The sequence below is a fragment of the Brassica rapa genome, chromosome A03, assembly GCF_000309985.2.
Source record: "Brassica rapa cultivar Chiifu-401-42 chromosome A03, CAAS_Brap_v3.01, whole genome shotgun sequence".
Taxonomy (NCBI): domain Eukaryota; kingdom Viridiplantae; phylum Streptophyta; class Magnoliopsida; order Brassicales; family Brassicaceae; genus Brassica; species Brassica rapa.
The window spans coordinates 28,129,511-28,147,245 of NC_024797.2; the positions used below are offsets into that span (position 1 = coordinate 28,129,511).

Below are 17,735 nucleotides of genomic sequence, written 5' to 3' on the forward strand. Positions count from 1 at the left end.
GCATTTGTTGTGTTATTTCAGGAAAGCCTTCCAGAAAGTTTGAATTTTTTTTCCTTGTTTACGCAGGATAGAAACAAGATGGGAGATTCAGTACCTCTAAAACTAGCACTGCCAGAGCTGAAGTATCCTATTGGTTCACAGCCAAAGGAAAAGTCAGCAATCAACCCTACTCTGGTTCAGATTATATCTCTATTGTCAAAAGCATCCTAAAACCAGATGAGATGATAAGAGTCCGAGGATCATTTCTGGGACCTGTAATGAAGCTCAGTGAGAGAGGATTGAAGTTATCAGCAAAGATAGTCTACGCCATTCTCACTAGAAGCATCGTTTCTGTCAAGGAGAATGAAGCCTGGTTCCATTTCGGTGCGCAGCCAATGAGGTTCTCTATAAGAGAATTTCATATGATGACAGGCTTGAAATGTAGTGGTGCATTAGAAGGACCACGAAGGGAAACCGAGAGATTTAATTGGGAATTGCTAAAGGGGCGTAGTCATAAGTTAAGTGACGTGGTGGACCAGCTCAGAAACACAAGAGAAGATGCTTCTGAGGAGAATATGCCTCGCAATGCTCATCCTGGTAGAGAGCATATTATTGCGGAAGAGCAAAGGAGGGAGTTTTCCTTTGGAATATGCGAAAAATGCACAGGATATGACATATCCATGGGGAAAAGAGGCTTACATTGTGCTCCTGAAGTCAATTCAAAACGCTGTCGCGAATCATTTGGAGAATAATCCAAATTTGAGTTGCAAGGTTATCCTCTAGTATTCCTTCTTTGGATACTAGAGTCGATTCCTTTGCTAAGGGATAAGTTCAGTAAGTGTGTACCAACAGTTGAGGTTCCTGGGCCGACTTACTTGTGTGAAAAATACACTGAGGTAGAGAATCCATCACTTGATAGGGTTTTACAGGTTGAAGCTGATACAAGGTAAGCTTTTCCAAGTATATGTTTCTCAGTTTATTTGGCTTCTTCTTTTTAATATGTTTCTCATTGGTCTTTTTTTAAATACTCTCTCAGCTGAAGGTCCATTGCATACTACCTTCTATTCCTCATGATCCAGAAGATGATATCTCCATTGAAGACAAATATAGTGACGAGCTGGAAACAGTGAAAGATGTAACAAAGAAAGGGTACAAGATTACAGCCGATGACTGGGAAAATAGGTGTGTAGACACATTTGACACATTGGATGCTCTTATTCAAATGATGGCAATAAGGAGACTGGCCAAGCTTCTACTCCGATTGATGAGGATTCAGTAAATGAAAAAGTGAACAGGATCATCACGGTAATGGAGGAGAATCTGAAGAGCATGAAGGATCGAATGTCATTACTGGAAGAAGAAAAATACATCTTAGAGCTCGTGTGTCAGAGTTGGAAGGAAACAACAATGTTTTTCCCACTAACGTGACACAAAAGGTAAATTCTCAAAACATCTTCTTTTACATTTGCATTTTCAAGTATTTTTTGGAAGATCTTGTACATATTCTTGAATGCCTTCCTAATATTTGACAAACAGCGATCCAGTGGGACACCTTTATCTCCAATGTCTCACACGCAACCATCGAGTGAGACACCTTTATCTCCAATGTCTCAACAGCCTAATTTGACACATGAGGTATGTAACCAATAAATATTGTTGAGTTTTGAAGTAATATTTGGAAAGCTTTTGTACTTCTTGAATGCATTCCTGATTTTTGCAGGAGACAATGATTGAATCAGCTGCATCTCCAAAGTCTCAACAAAATGAGGTATATGCTCAAAAATTTTTAAGAAAATATTTGGAAATTCTTGTACAAAATCCTGAATGCCTTCCTGATTTTTGCAGGATTACACGCAACATCGAGTGAGACGCCTTTATCTCCAATGTCTCAACAGCCTAATTTGACACATGAGGTATGTAACCAATAAAATATTGTTGAGTTTTGAAGTAATATTTGGAAGCTTTTGTACATATTCTAGAATGCATTCTTGATTTTTGCAGGAGACAATGAATGAATCAGATGATGAAACTCCTGCCCTTGATACTCAAGTATTCTCTCCTAATCTGACAAAAGAGGTATATGCTCAATGATATTGTTTTCACAGTTGGAGTTTACAAATTAGTTTGGGTGATTTTTTTTTACATATAAAGGCTTTTCTGATTTTTGACAGAAAGAAACAGAAACGTCTACCGATGAGAGGCCATCCAATCCTAATCAAGATGGAAAACCAGATGATGAGGTAATATTTATTCTAGAAATTATAGTTGAATGTATTCATGATGGCCATTCCTGATATTTTTTTGCAGATTGTGAGAGAGAAATTAACAAGTGAGTCACCTGCTAGTCAGAGTCAAGTTTTGCAGAAAGAAACAGTGGAAATGAATGAGACACCTTCTTCTCCAATAGCTCCAAAGAGTATTGAAACTCCCGTTTATACTCCAAGTCAGACTCAGCAGGTACATGGTCAAAAAAAATCTTGGATTTTTAAGTTAATGTTTGGAAGCTTTAGAACGTACTCTGGATTGACTTCGTGATAATTTTTACAGATTGAGAGAGAGCCATCGGATGACACGCCTGCCCTTGATACTCAAGTTTTTACTCCTAATCTGACAAAAGAGGTATATGCTCAATGACAGTTGGAGTTTACAATTAGTTTTGGGTGATTTACATATATAGACCTTTCTAATTTTTGGCAGAGGGAAACACAAACCTCTACTGATGAAACGCCACCCAAAACTAATCAAGAAGAAGGAAAACCAGATGATGAGGTAATATTTACTCTAGAAATTATAATTGAATGTATTCATGATGGCCTTTCCTGATATTTTTTGCAGATTGTGATTGAGTCACCTGCTGCTCAGACTCAAGTTTTGCAAAAAGAAACACTGGAAATGAATGAGACACCTTCTTCTCCAATATCTCCAAAGAGTATTGAGGCTCAAGTTTTTACTCCAATTCAGAAACAGCAGGTAAATGTTCAAAAAATCTTGGAGATTTCAAGTAATGTTTGAAAGCTTTTGTACGTGTTTTTGATCCCCTACCTGACTTTTTTTTGTTTTTTTTGCAGACGGTAACAGAGGAAACGTATGAGGCTACACAGCCATTGACTGAGATCATTTCAGCAAACAATAAAAAGGTAAGCATAGAAATGTCTTTCATAAGTACAACTTGAATTTTAAATTGTAGAAACTTCTTCATAACTACCTCTTTTATTTTACTGTTATTACAGGAGGATACACATGCTGTGCATCACACACCTTCCTCTCCATTGTCTTCACTAATTGCACTAGTTATTGAAGAAAATAAGAATGCTTTGGTAAGAAGAAATATTTAAAATGTTTATGTAATATTTTTCTATTCAACTAACTCTTACCATTTACTTTTGTCTTATAGAGTGAGACAGAAACTGCGACCCAATATTTTTCTACAAGTGAAGGAGCATACACAATCAAGCAGAAAGAATCAAGCAGAAGAATATCTCAAGGATACTACAGAACCTACTACTGAGCTAGTTTCCACAGATGTTTCGAAGACACAGCCTCTTACTCCGCAAACACAGCACCTTCAGACAAGTGAGGGAGATCAATCCGATGAGACACCATCAGAGCAGAATCAAGCAGAAGAAAATCTCAAGGATACTACAGAACCTACTACTGAGCTAGTTTCCACATATGTTTCGAAGATGCCGCCTATTACTCTGCAAACAGAGCATCTTCAGACAAGTGCTATAGATTTTTCAGAAACAAACGAGGTATGCATCGAGTATATTTGATCTTTAATTATTATTCTAACAATTTAAAACCGCTGATGTTACTGAATCTTCATTTTTAATAGGTTGAAGTAAGCAGGCTTCTAGCTCACTTTCAAATAGGCGCAGAGGTTGAGATTTTGTCTACTGATGACGAAATATGGTATCCAGGAAAGGTTGTTGATCTTAAACTGTGTGAAGGACTAGAGGAGCTGACAGTTGAGTACACGACACTCTTCACAGACCAACATAGACTTCAGAAACTTCAGGATACTATCACGGCTGACAAAATACGTCCTGCAACACCAACTAGTGACCAAAAATCCTTTGAGATGATGGATAAGGTAGAAGCCTTTACAACAATGGCTGGAGCAGCGGACAAATTAGCATGGTACTTGGTGATAACACATACTCGGTGTGTCTCTATACTTCTATGGAAACTATTCTATTCAAACATTCAGATTTGCGAATTCATAGAGAATGGAAAGATGGAGTCTGGAAGATGGCAGATAAGGTAAATCATAACTAGAATTATACTTCACGTGAATTGTTTGATATACATACATTTTAGTTTCAGGAATGGTTTCCAGAAATTCCGATTGCAACAAATTTGATAATATTTTGCTTGGTGTCTATTGTTTGATTAAAGGTGAAGCCTGATAAGAAAAGGAAAGCTGCTGCCTCATCACAAAATTCAGGAATGGATAATGTTTTCCTAAGAAGGAGCGAGAGGGTGCCTAAACGATCTAGAGACACAAAAACTCCATTCAAGTCTGACAGAAATCCGGCTTTAACTGTAATACCTGAGATTATACCTGCAGTTGATCCGTTTTCAACTCCTGCGGAACATAAGCTTTCAAGGCTTCAAAATTGGATGACATTAAAGCCCGGCATGCATGAAACGTAAGCATGTTTCTGTCCTTGTCTATATATTCTTATATTTATGTATAAGAGGTTTGGTAATTCCTTTGAATCTTTAATCGACTGCAGGTCCCTATCAATCAATGATAATAAGATAAGGAAATCTTTCTTTCAAAGCATGGAAAATGCAAAAAAGGACCTTAAGAAAGAGGTAATTTGTTTACATATGTTCTTGCCTTGAGCTTTTTTTTAAAAAAAAATTCAGGAAGGATTTGTTTAGTTTCAGGAATTATATAGTAACAAATTAGATAATGTTTGCCTTTTTTTTTGCAGCACATTGATGGAGCCTTTGCAATGCTAAATTGCAGAAGAAATGAGAATGCTGCTTGGTTCCACAACTACAAGATTCCAAAGGCGTGCTTCCTACCTATGGAGTTCTTGCATTGCTTGCTCTCTGATGATTTGGCTTACAAGAAAGAAAAGGTCAAAGGTAAAAAGATTTTCAACGATTTATTTAAAGATACTGTGAGAGGGAAGGTATATCCAGAGAAGACATGGGGAGAAGATGTTGATGTTGTGTATGGGATTACTCTTGGAAAAAAAAGCAATGTCTGGATTGGGATGGAAATTCATTTGAAGAAGAAAAGAATCACAGTATATGATTGTTTTCAAAAGGAAAGCAACAGCATTGATATTCCTCAAGTGAAAAAGTTGGCAGGTATGTATAAACAATTTGTATTTGATGTATTCATCTGTTTCTTGGTTTGAAATATTCAACTGATTCTATCTTGATATTGATTTTTAAATATGACAGTGTTGATTTCTAATCTGCTGGTGGAATCTTCTGGTGATGAGGTAGATAAGTGAAGATGATTCCATTTGAGATTGAGCAGGCACAAGGTTTACCCAAGACAAAACATCCTTTCAACTGTGGGATATTTCTTGTCAAGATTCTGGAGTGCCAGTCATTGAAGATAGGAGACATGACAAAGATTAATGATGACAATGCATTGGAGCTAAGGAGAACCTTGTCTTGTGAGATCTTCAACCAATTTGTGGATGAGAGCTTTGGGAAATGAGAATGATGCATGAAAACATTTTTTGTTTTAGTTAAGACTCGGTTTTAGTTATGACTGTTTATTTTGTTATGTTGTTGGCGTCTGGTTACATAAGAAAGATTGGAAGGATATCAAGTATTTTTTGGGTATCATATATCTTGGAAGGTTAAAATAATGTTTCTGGATGGGTTTCCAGAAAAAAAGTTAAGTGTTTCAAATGTAAAAAAGAATGAAATGAGATTATATACTAAGGATTGGACATGTATATGGTAAGCTTAAAATTGTGATGTTTACAGACAACAAAAATTTAGAACCACAAAGGATCGAACCCAGAGGGAGAGAGTTTGCGTATTTGGATAGTGTGGGAGTTTAGCCACTAGGCCAAGAAGAATCATCTGTTAATGGATTACATTTAATTTTATTTAACTCCAAACTGTAACACAAAAAAAATTAAAATGATTTTGAATCCACCACATATCGAACCCGGGGAATAGAGAGACTTTTGAGTTATGAAATGCCTTGGTTTAACCGCTGGTCTGAGGAGAAATCATCTGGTCTACCGAAAACCATCTCCAGAACTCTCTCTCTCTCGCGATCTTTCTACGCGCTCTCTCTATTCTCCGAGAAAAACCATTTCTAGAGCTCTATCTCTTTAAGGTATGTTGCAGATTCAACCTTATGTGTGTTTTCTTTCTGAGAGATTGGTCTCCTGGTTTTTGCTTGTGTATAGACTTGCTCGTTTTAACCTAATATGATTGGTAGAATTCTAGTTCATGTGAAAGCATGTGTATAGACTCAGGAAGGATTTGTATTGTTTCAGGAAACCCTTCCTGAAAATTGGATTTTAATTAATTTAGACAAATAAAATTTTTCTTGTTTACGCAGGATAGAAACAAGATGGGAGATCCATTACCATTAAGACTAGCACTGCCTGAGCTGAGGTATCCGATTGGATCAGAGCCAGAGAAGACGATATCGATAAACCAACACTCGATAGTTGCTTATATCAAAACTGTTAAGGAAATTCTAGGAAATGATGAGTTCAACAGAATAAGAGGGACGTTTTTGGGACCGGTGATCAAGCTTGGAGAGAGGTCTTTGAAATTATCAGCTAAGATAGTGCACGCAGTTCTCACCAAAAGCATCAAGACAGTGAAGAGACACGAAGCATGGTTCCATTTTGGTGCTCAGCCAATGAGGTTCTCTATAAGAGAATTCCACATGGTGACTGGTTTGAAATGTAGTGGTGAAGCAAGAGAACCACGAGAGGAAACCGAGAAATTTAAGTGGGACTTCCTAAAAGGGCGTACTCATACAGTAAAGGACGTGGAGAAGCAGCTCAGAAACACAAGAGAAGATGCTTCTGATGAGAGATTCTGCCTTGCAATGCTCCTCCTGATTGAGAGCATACTACTACAGAAGAGCCTTCTCGACGGTGGCACAACTTTTACTTTGGATTATGTGAAAATAGCGCAGGATATGGATGTCTTGATGACATACCCATGGGGGAGAACAGCTTATAATTTGCTGTTAAAATCACTTCAGAGAGCTGTCGACAAAAGCCTCGACAAAAACAATTATGATTTGCAAGGATTCCCTATGGCATTTCTTATATGGATACTTGAGTCAGTACCTTTGCTACAGTATGCATTCAGTCAAGTTGTTCCTATTCTGAGCGTTCAACCGTCTACCCCAATATTTTTGTGTGAGAAGTACCTTCAAATAGCTTCTCCACAGCTGATAGATGTTCTCCTAATTGAAATCAAAGATCATGTAAGTTTTTACATTATTTTTTTCTTGTTTCTGTTTTGCCTTATGATTCTCCATTTAAAAGCTAATTATTTTTATGGTTTCAGCTTAAGGTCACATGCATCCTACCTCCTATTTCTAATGATCCAGAAGCTGATGTTTGCATGGAAGACGAAGCTAATAAAGATCTGGATGACATGGCCGATTTATCCAAGAGAGGTTATAAGTTTAAAATTAGAGATTGGCGAAACATGTCAGTAGACCTATACGGTGCTAATGAACAAATAAGAAGAGCATCTTTACTGTTTGGGAATGGAGGGATGAGTCAAGCTTCTTCTTCGTATCAGGAGGAGTCTTTGGAATCAAAGATCAACAGAATCAGCGAGATGGTGGGAGATAATTTAAGGATCATGAACGATCGTTTGTGTTTGATTGAAAAAGACAGGAAACAGATTAAAGAACGTGTGACAAAACTAGAGAAACTACAAAGAGTTACTTCATATGAAACTCCAAACAATGAGGTAACTTTTTTTTCGGAAATTAAAATTAATGTTTATCTAGTTCTTGATTCAGTTTTTTTTTTGAGTTGTCAAGTAATTTTGGAAGATGTTATACATATTTAGGATTGCCTTCCTAATTTTTGTTGTACTTGCACAGACTGACACAACTCCATTTCATGAGACGGCTTCCAGACAAGGTGAAGCCAATGCAGATCAAGCAGATGAACAACTTAACAATGAGGCAAGTATAATTTTGAAAACTGTTGGTATTTATAAAATTATGAATTTGGTTGTACTTAAATTAATTTTTGGAAGTTCTTGTACGAGTTCATAATCCCATTCCTGACTTCAGGATACACGAGAGCCTATGAATGAGATCACGAAAGAGACACCTGGTTCTCCAATAGCTCAACAGAATATTGAGACTCCAGTCCTTACTCCAATTCAGACGCAGCAGGTACCTTCTTTAAAAAATTGGACTTTTCAAGTAATTTTTGGAAGCCCTTGTACGTGTTCATTCAACCATTCCTGAATTCAGGAGACTCACGAGCTTATGAATGAGATCATTTCACCAAACATTTCCGACACACAGCCAAATACCCGAGCTCGCAGAAATCTTTTAACAGAGCAAAATAAGGTATTACTTTCATTAAAACCTTTAATAAATATACAGCAACTATCAAAATGACTGGATATCCTTGAATCTAAACCATCACAGGATGTAGAAAGCAGAGTTCAAAATCCCTTTGAGATCGGAGCAAATGTGGAGATTTCATCACAAGATGACAATACTTGTCATAAATGGTATCCAGGAAATGTGTTGGCAACATATTTGGTTGATGGGGTTGAGATGGTGAAAGTTGAGTACTTCGTCCCGTCTCTGGACGAAAAGAAGAGGAAAAGGAGTGTTGAGACACGTGTATCAATTGACAGAATACGTCCTCAACCACCACCTGAGAGATCTGGAGCGAAGAAAAGTTATGAGCTAATGCAGGACGTGGAGGCGTTCGACAATGGTGCCTGGTGCGCTGGAAAAGTTAAAGTCATTTTGTTTGATGGCTCGTGTTTTGTCTCTTTGAACAATTCTAAAGAACAAATTTACTTCCACCATTCTGAGATGCGAAAACCAAGAAAATGGGTAGATGGTGTTTGGGAGATGACAAAAAAGGTAAAACAAATGCCTTGGATCACTTGAATTGAAAAATAATGTCATTTGTTTAATATCTCGGTATTGATTTTCAGATGGAAGAAGAGCAGACGCAGAGTGTGAATCCAAGTGAAGGAGATGGTGATAAAAAGGTATGAAATATTTATACATCATACTAGGAATTAAGATATAAATGTATCTGAATTTTTGTCATTCAAAAAGGGGAAGGCGAAGGCTGTCGCTTGTAAGAAAAATGAAGCAGCTGGTCCATCAGAAGATGGTGTTGGGAAAATGGCAAAAGAGGTAATAAAAATGAATAAGATCCACTTGAATTGAAGTTCAGGTCAATAGTTTGATATATCGGTTTTGTTTCACAGATGGAAGTAAAGCAGGGTAAGAGTGTGAAACCAAGTCAAGACGATCATGCAAAAAAGGTATAAAAAATATTTTTACTTCATATTAGGAAGGCATTCAAGTATAAAGATAAAAACGATCCTGAATTTTTGTCTTTATTTTTAATTAAAGGGGAAGCCTGATGTTGGTAAGAAGAAGAAAGCAAATGCTCAGCCAGTAGATTTGCTTCCTTTTCTACAGCGAGAAGAGAAGAGGCCAATACGACCTAGAAACCCTCCTATACCTGTAACACCTGAGGTAATCCTTCCAATTGATCCATTTGTGACACCTGAATTTCCTCGGTTTTCAAGGCTTGCACACTGGATGGATCTACGGGGCATATATCGTGTGTAAGCAACTTTTTGTCCTCGCATAAATATTCCTAATTTATTTTGTAAAAGTTTCGATTGATACTAGTTAATTTTATCAACTACAGACCGTTTTATATCAATGGAAAAGAAATTGAAAAAGAGTTCTTTCAAAAAATGGACGATGCAGAAAACAATCTCAACAAAGAGGTAATCAACACTCTGTTCTGTCTTCTATTTGATTGTGTCATATGTTTAGGAAGAGGTTGAGTTGAGCTATGCTAGATGTCCATGTTATAGCAGTTCTATATGAAGTTTCTAACTATATTGTTACATTGGCAGCACATAAATGTTGCATTTGAAATGCTAAATTGTAAGAGGGTTGAGCAAGGTGCTTGGTTCCGCAACAACAATCTTCCAGCAGCATGCTTTGTACCAGTCAAATTCTTAGAAGTGGTTGGGTACGCTTATGAATCTGTCAGGAAGCCACATAAGAAAAAACAAACGTTATTGGAGGGCTGTGTAGGCGAACTTGTGAAAGGTTTAATACATCCAAAGAAGGTATGGCTGGAAGATGTTGATGTTATATATGGTGTCATTGAAGATAAGTTGAGCTATCACTATATTGGGGTGGAGATACAATTGATGGACAACACAATCACACTCTTCCATTGTGGTCTTCCAAAAGCAAATATCAAACGTGCTCTTAATCAAATCCAAGAACTGGCAGGTAAAAACTCTTTACATATTCATTTTGTTGTCTGTTGCTGCTTGTGCTTGTGATGCATTTTTACATATTCATTTTGTTGTCTGTTGGTGATTGATTTATTGTATAATTTTGGGTATTTATGACAGTGTTGATTAGTGCCATAAAGATGGAACTTCTTGGTGAAGAGGTTAATTTCGAAGATATCAGTCCATTTGAAGTTAAGTTTGCAGAAGGGCTTCCAAAGACAAAATTTCCATACAACTGTGGTATTTTTGTTGTGAAGATGCTGGAATGCAGGTCACTGGGATTGAAGAGCATGGCTAATATAAATGATGAAACTGCGATGGACTTACGAAGCAAGCTATGTTGTGAGATCTTCGACCAGTTTATGGATAAAGATTTCCAGGAAGGTCAAAGGAAGTGAAAATGTCATATTTGTTCTACTCTGTTTTCTACTCTGTTTTCTACTCTGTTTTCTACTTTGATATTAATTATCCCTAACGTTTAAGTTTAAGTTTGTAATGAATCCCTAACGTTTTTTTCATTTAGATTGTTATTGAAAAATTTTAGGATGTATTGATGAATTGTCAAATGCTTATGGTACTTTTAGGATGGGTTTCCAGAAAAAGAGTGAGAAAGCAAAATGCACCAAAGCCTAGCAAATTCCTTTAAAGTTTACAAAAAAAAATGAAAAAGAATGTGATCCGATGTTGATTGAACTCGTGAACTCTCGAAAGATGAATCAAAGTGTGCAGCCGCTGTGCCAAGGGTGTTATACTTGCCAAAAGCTATAATAAAACGAAAATAACTTTTGAATATTTAATTAAAAACAGAAAAAAGTGTAAGTATACACAACGGGGATCGAACACGGCTTATTGTGTGATAAGGGTACACTAAGAGTAGAAGGGCTTGCCACTAGGCTATGGTGGATATTCGATAACAGAGTAAATGTGAACTTATTTATTCACAGACGATAGATTTATATAATCTGGATATCATTTTAGGTATTCAGGATAGCTTTCCAAAAACAAATTCCTTTAAAGTTTACAAAAAAAAAATGAAAAAGAATGTGATCTGATGTTGATTGAACTCGTGAACTCTCGAAAGAGAATCAAAGTGTGCAGCCGTTGTACCAAGGGTGTTATACTTGCCAAAAGCTATAATAAAACGAAAATAACTTTTGAATATTTAATTAAAAACAGAAAAAAATGTGAGTATACACAACGGGGATCGAACACGGCTTATTGTGTGATAAGGGTACACTAAGAGTAGAAGGGCTTGCCACTAGGCTACGGTGGATATTCGATAACAGAGTAAATGTGAACTTATTTATTCACAGACGATAGATTTATATAATCTGGATATCATTTTATGTATTCAGGATGGCTTTCCAAAAACAAATAAGCAAATCAGATAACCAAGTTACAAGAACACTAGGCCAAACCATTACAAAATAGTGAAAAACATTGAACAAGTTTTTTATTTAGGTTGTTAATTGAAGAAACAACACAAGAGAAACAAAAGTACTTATTCATTTAAAATAAAAACTGAAAATCAAACATAATGTGGTCCTTAAAAACATAAAAAGAGAAGATGATAACATGAAATTACTCATGACACAGCCAACTTTCGCCAAGTTTATCCCAATCAGGGACTTTGACCTTCACATCAGCAAGCATTCCTTCCGCTTCCGAGTGCTCTTCTTTGAGTTTCTCCAACTCAGCAGTTAAATCAAATTTTCCATCAGCTTTGATAATATCTTCAAGCAACTCGATTTGGACAGCAATTGAATTTGCTTTGCTGGATGCCAGATTCCAATCATTCTCAGATAGCCTGTATTCGTTGGACAAACGAAGAAGAGCCCTGTAATGTACCACAGTTTCCTTCTTCCCCTTATTGAAACCTTCGGCGGCATCACATCCGTAAACCTCCTCTATGGGACGCTTCATCATCTTCTTTGAACTTCCTTCCATTGAAACTTTGTCCTGCAACAAAATCGAAACTAAGATGTTACGATAAAATAGAAATAGAAAAAAGTTCATGAATTGAATGGAAAATGAGAAAAATCGAAAACTAACTTGTATTGCAAAAGGATAAATCAGACGAAATGAAGTGAGTGAATAAAAGGTCTGATATCGTCCCTTATATTTATAGAACTAAAAGGAACTCTTCGATTATTGAAGTCAGTTAAAATAAACTCTTGATTATTGTGGAACTCTTCGATTTTTGAAGTCAGTTACTGAAATAACCAATCATATAACAGCCAATCTTGACGAAAAGAAACTCTTCGGTTACTGAGTTACATGATGTCGTTTGGAAGAGACTCTTCGATTCCTGAGATATATGTTTGAACAAAAAAAAAAATCAACCATTAATCGTAGGAGAGTCGAACCCGGGTCGAACAAATGTTTCGGTATCATAGGTTTCGTGGTTTAGCTGCTAGGCTGAGGAGAATCATCTGTTAGTTGCTTCCACATAATTGAATTTAGCCATACAATTTATAGTAAAATACATTGAAAAGATCTTAGATAGTTCAGGATGGGCTTCCAGAGTATGCATGAATAATATACATGAATGTTAGTGTGCTTCTTTCTTAAACTAGAAAAAAATGAAATGAGATCAAACTAAGGATTAATATCTACACATTTGGAAAATTTGATAATGTGATTTGTAAATTTTGGAGGAAAAAAAAATATATATACACATCTCATAGGATTCGAACCTGAAGATGACTAGGAGGAAAGAGGGAACTAAGGTGTAGTAGCCACTAGGCCAAGTTAATTTCAGTCATTACATGTTGTAAGTAAAGTAATATATTCTCTTTTATTTTTATTCAACTTAAATTTTTTTAAAAAACTCTGATTAGTAGGGGAATCGAACCCGGGTCGAGTCAAGCGTTACAATTTCGACAGATAGGTGTTTTAGCCGCTAGACCGAGGAGAATCATCTGTTACACTTTTCCACATAATTATTCTTAACAGAAAATGTTGTATTATAAACCTTGGAAATGAACTCGGTATTTCTGGATGGGATTCCAGAATAGTTGAATATTACTGTGTTTTTTTCTAGCAAAGAAGTTTAAACTAAAAATTGAAATGAGATCAAAAGATAATGTTGTATATTACAAAAGTTGGAAGAAATCATACTTATTCAGGATAGGGTTCCAAAAGAAAAAATGTATATGGTCTTGTGCATATCATGTAACCATCAAATAGCCAACATCCAAATAATAATCGATAAAAATGTAAAAATGTAGAACTTCATCCTATAGGCCTCTGGCATGTGATCTTGTTGTGCCCTCCTGTGCCACATCTGCTGCACTTGTGGGACTGAGATTTAGATCCAGGAACCCCAAACTCGCCAACGGATCTCTTTCTCTTTGTAGGAGGGCGTCCACTTTTCTTTTTGGTAGCTGGAGGTGGGCAAGACAGTTCATCAATATTCTCTGGATAGGTGGACGTTGACAACTCTCCACCAGGATGTATGCTTTCAGCATAAGCTTTAGCCCACGTTTCTGTCAAGTGAGAAGCATCAACAAAACGGTTTTCATCTCTCTTGATATGCTTAGCAGCAGCGATGGCATGGATGCAGGGGATCTTGTCAATGTCGAAAACATTACATGTGCAATGCCGCTTCTCCAAGTCAACAACAAACTTCATTGTTTCATCTTCACCTCAAACTCGCTTCGATCAACTTGATACACATTCAACAACATTGCGGCCCCTAACCTAGATACCAATTTCTGCACAACTTTTGGAGTAACCAGGTGCTTATGTTTCGCAGCCGCTTCGCGTCGCTCAAAAAACCAAGTGGTCATCGTCAATCTGATAGTTTCAAGGAGAGAGATAATGGGCAACTCACGAGGCATCTTCAACATAGAATTGAGAGACTCTGCAATGTTGGTAGTCATGATATTATACCTGTTCGCAGGCGCATAGCTTCGTGCCCACTTCCTAAAATCAGACTCTTCCAGATACTTAGCCAATTCAGGACATTTATCCTTTATGTCCTTGAAGATTAACCAGAACTCGTGACACGTATAGGCATCAGCAGCGCTTTCCACCAGAGGTAGCAACCCAGTCTTCGCATATGTAGGAGTGATGTTGCGGAGCAGATGGATCCTGCAAATTCCATGGTGAGATAAGGGATATACATCCTCCAACGCTGAAGAAATGGAGTTAGCCCTGTCTGATACAAAAACAAGATCCGAAGCGTCCGGGATCTTCTGGCTCAAACCTCTAAAGAACCATTTCCAAGAGGCGCCGTTTTCTGCGTCAACCACTGCAAAGGCGAGAGGATATAGATGATAATTCCCATCTTGAGCACAAGCTGCCAATAAAGTCCCATTGAATTTTCCCTTCAGAAATGTACCATCTACTGCAATAACTCTCCTCATCAATGAGAATCCCCTTATCGATGGACCAAAAGCCACAAATGCATACTTGAACTTTCCTGCAGCATCAACATGTTGATAAGTCAAGGAACCAGGGTTTGTTTCTGTGATTTTATACAACCACCTAGACAAATTGTAATAGCTGTCTTCAGGAGTCCCTCTAACCAAAATCTGAGCTTCTTCTCTCACTCTCCAAGCTTGTTTGTAATTGATGTGAACACCATGCAGCATCCTGACCTGTTCAATGATCTGTTTCGGTTTGAGACCTTCCTTTTTTTCTCCATAATTGCTGGAAATCAAAGAACCCAACAACTTTGCAGATGCTTGTCTGTGGTTGGCTTTCCTGTGTGTTGTATCGCATGTATGCTCATGAACATACTTTTTAACAACGAAAAAATCTGAAACAGGTAGCTTGATAGCACGCATCCTCCACGTGCAATTTTCATCAACACAACTCAAAAGCACTCTTGACTTGTTAGAAGAGACAGTCTTGTACTCAAACTTCCACTCTAAAGCCCATTTCTTCATCCTCAACATCAACTCTCTCTTTGTCTTAAAATAGCTATTCACCTTAATATCGCCAGCTACTCTCGTGTTTGGTGAAAGTCCAATATGGACAGGGCTAAAATCCGGAAGAGCATTCAGAGGAACTGTAGAAACACCTTCATATAGAAGATTCTGCAAAAGTCAAGTAGTTCTGTAAGGCATAATACTTGATTATGAAGCATATCATGCAAACACAAACAGAAAAAGAGAATTAGGGACAATGTACCTGTTTTTCACTCTGCACAGTAGAAAGAATCACTGGATTGGCATTCAATGGAACAGTAGAAGCAAATGTATCAGAAGCTTGAATGTTACAGCTAGCTGAATCAGTACTAAAATCCGGAAGAACATTCAGAGGAACTGTAGAAACACCTTCATATAGAAGACTCTGCAAAAGTCAAGTAGTTCTGTAAGGCATAATACTTGATTATGAAGCATATCATGCAAACACAAACAGAAAAAGGGAATTAAGGACAATGTACCTGTTTTTCACTCTGCACAGTAGAAAACATCGCTGGATTGGCATTCAATGGAACTGTAGAAGCAAATGTATCAGAAGCTTGAGTGTTACAGCTAGCTGGATCAGTACTAACCTGCAAAAGTCAAGTAGTTCTGTAAGGCATAATACTTGGTTATGAAGCATATCCTGAAAAGTCTAAGTAAGAAAAAAATCATACAAACCTTAACACACAAACGACAGGTTCCATCAAATGCTCTAGTCTTGGAAATGAAAGTTCTGAGCTGACGAGTATTACCTATCGAGAGTGGGGGGAAACTTTCAATAATACATTTCATATCCAATGAAAAACCATAACTCAAACTGATTTCTTCCTCTTTAACACTAAAATCTTCAGAGACAATCTTCATCAAATCTTCATACAGTAGATCTTCTTCTATGGAAATGATTGATGCATTCCTCTTCAAATCAACAAGAAACTCCCACTGGAGAGATTCTTTTGAGATCCATTGTCCACAGATGCACAAAACTTCCATTGTTCTACAAAATCAACTTCAATTCATCAACAAATGAATAATATATAACAAAACCTAGATAATGTATAACAAAATGAAATGATTCAAACCTTAATCAAAATCAGACACACGAGAGAGAGAATGAGATGAATAGACGTAGAAACGACAGATCAATTGAGAAACGACGACGACGACGATAAATAAACGGAGAGACGACGACGACGGATCAACGGAGAGGCGAAGACGACGACGGAGAGACGACGACGACAACGACGGAGAGACGACGACGGAGAGACGACGACGACAACGCCGGAGAGACGACGACGAAGAAAGACAGCGATGAGGAGAAGAAGAAGCGATGAAACGAGGACGGCCACAATTGATTTCAAATTTGTTTTTTAAATTAGTTAAAGAAGAGGGCATAAGGGTAAATTGCCCCTTTAATGAAACCTATTTTTGTGACTTCTGATCCTGAGTGCTAGTTTGGGGAGGAAAACTTGGTTTAGTGTTCTTTGTGTCATTTTCTCAATCATTTATGTCAGATTATTCGTCCCTTTTAATGCCACATCTATGTTTCCAACTAGGCCTGGGATTTTTATCCATAACCGAATATCCGAACCGGAACTGACCCGAAATGGACCGGTTCGGTTTCGGTCCTAGACAATTTATCCGATGGATATTAATGTTGATTATCCATGGGTATCGGTTCGGTTCCGGTTTTTACCCGAAACCGAACGGGTACCCGTTTAACCCGAATTCTATGCTTAAAAAACATAGATTTGTATCTTCTAAGGATCGAACTTGGGTTGGATAGGTAAAGCAACAACTGTAATACCACTAGACTACTTCAACTTTGTTGTATTTAATACATGTTACTAATATATGTACGATTTCTATTTATTTTTCCTTTAAAAAATAAAATAAATAAATAAATAACTGGTATATAATAATTTTATTTTGCAAATATTTATATAATTCACTTTAAAAATGGGTATCCGGAACCGATCCGAAACCAGTAGTACCCGATCCGAAACCCAAACCGAAATCTACTAAATACCCATTGGGTATAGAATTCATTTATCCGAAAAACCCGGACCCGATCGGTTCCTATCCGAACCCGAACCGAATATCCGAAGTCCCAGCCCTATTTCCAACCAATGTAAAAAATAATGAAACCATGTTCACATACAATGATCTTGATTCTTGAAAAAGAGGCAGAAGTCAATATAAGTTATGGATACAATGTGACGATGCCAAATTATTCAAGTGTAGAAAAACAAACTTGTTCGATGCCATGAAACAAACTCGATTAAATGACGAACAATGATATTGGTAGCGATATATAAATAGACTTATGTACTGAGTGGGAGA

General features: G+C 37.1%; 6 protein-coding genes across 7 annotated transcripts; 3 read left to right on the forward strand and 3 right to left on the reverse strand.

Annotated features, from left to right (window-relative positions):
- Positions 1-1,215: 1,215 nt before the first annotated feature.
- Positions 1,216-4,091, forward strand: LOC117132740 (dextranase-like). 2 transcript variants are annotated; one of them, XR_004456261.1, is made up of 10 exons: positions 1,216-2,055; positions 2,151-2,219; positions 2,287-2,436; positions 2,527-2,598; positions 2,677-2,748; positions 2,815-2,949; positions 3,048-3,116; positions 3,210-3,296; positions 3,374-3,731; positions 3,815-4,091. XR_004456261.1 is itself a non-coding variant. In XM_033287623.1 (9 exons), the coding sequence occupies exons 1-9, from the start codon at positions 1,987-1,989 to the stop codon at positions 3,485-3,487; spliced, it is 837 nt and encodes a 278-aa protein (XP_033143514.1). In that variant the 5' UTR covers positions 1,216-1,986; the 3' UTR covers positions 3,488-4,091. The 2 variants fall into 2 exon arrangements, 1 of the variants encoding a protein (XP_033143514.1); XM_033287623.1 differs by having other exon boundaries at positions 3,374-4,091.
- LOC117132645 lies at positions 3,663-5,456 on the forward strand. Its single transcript, XM_033287429.1, has 7 exons — positions 3,663-3,731; positions 3,815-4,022; positions 4,073-4,242; positions 4,378-4,631; positions 4,719-4,800; positions 4,923-5,307; positions 5,404-5,456. Exons 1-7 carry the CDS (start codon positions 3,663-3,665, stop codon positions 5,454-5,456), a joined length of 1,221 nt encoding a protein of 406 aa, XP_033143320.1.
- A 2,044-nt stretch (positions 5,457-7,500) lies between these two features.
- Positions 7,501-11,512, forward strand: LOC117132738. The gene is made up of 12 exons (XM_033287612.1): positions 7,501-7,917; positions 8,054-8,137; positions 8,249-8,353; positions 8,435-8,533; positions 8,615-9,064; positions 9,139-9,195; positions 9,266-9,346; positions 9,421-9,477; positions 9,569-9,786; positions 9,873-9,954; positions 10,087-10,474; positions 10,600-11,512. Exons 1-12 carry the CDS (start codon positions 7,561-7,563, stop codon positions 10,875-10,877), a joined length of 2,256 nt encoding a protein of 751 aa, XP_033143503.1. The 5' UTR covers positions 7,501-7,560; the 3' UTR covers positions 10,878-11,512.
- Positions 11,513-13,713: 2,201 nt separating this feature from the next.
- On the reverse strand, positions 13,714-14,112 carry LOC117132646. Its single transcript, XM_033287430.1, has one exon. It carries the CDS (start codon positions 14,110-14,112, stop codon positions 13,714-13,716), a length of 399 nt encoding a protein of 132 aa, XP_033143321.1.
- LOC117132647 lies at positions 14,109-15,374 on the reverse strand. Its single transcript, XM_033287431.1, has one exon. It carries the CDS (start codon positions 15,372-15,374, stop codon positions 14,109-14,111), a length of 1,266 nt encoding a protein of 421 aa, XP_033143322.1.
- On the reverse strand, positions 15,118-17,440 carry LOC117132743. Its single transcript, XM_033287630.1, has 2 exons — positions 16,074-17,440; positions 15,118-15,985 (listed from the first exon to the last, which is right to left on the reverse strand). Exons 1-2 carry the CDS (start codon positions 16,383-16,385, stop codon positions 15,860-15,862), a joined length of 438 nt encoding a protein of 145 aa, XP_033143521.1. The 5' UTR covers positions 16,386-17,440; the 3' UTR covers positions 15,118-15,859.
- Between the last annotated feature and the right edge of the window lie 295 nt (positions 17,441-17,735).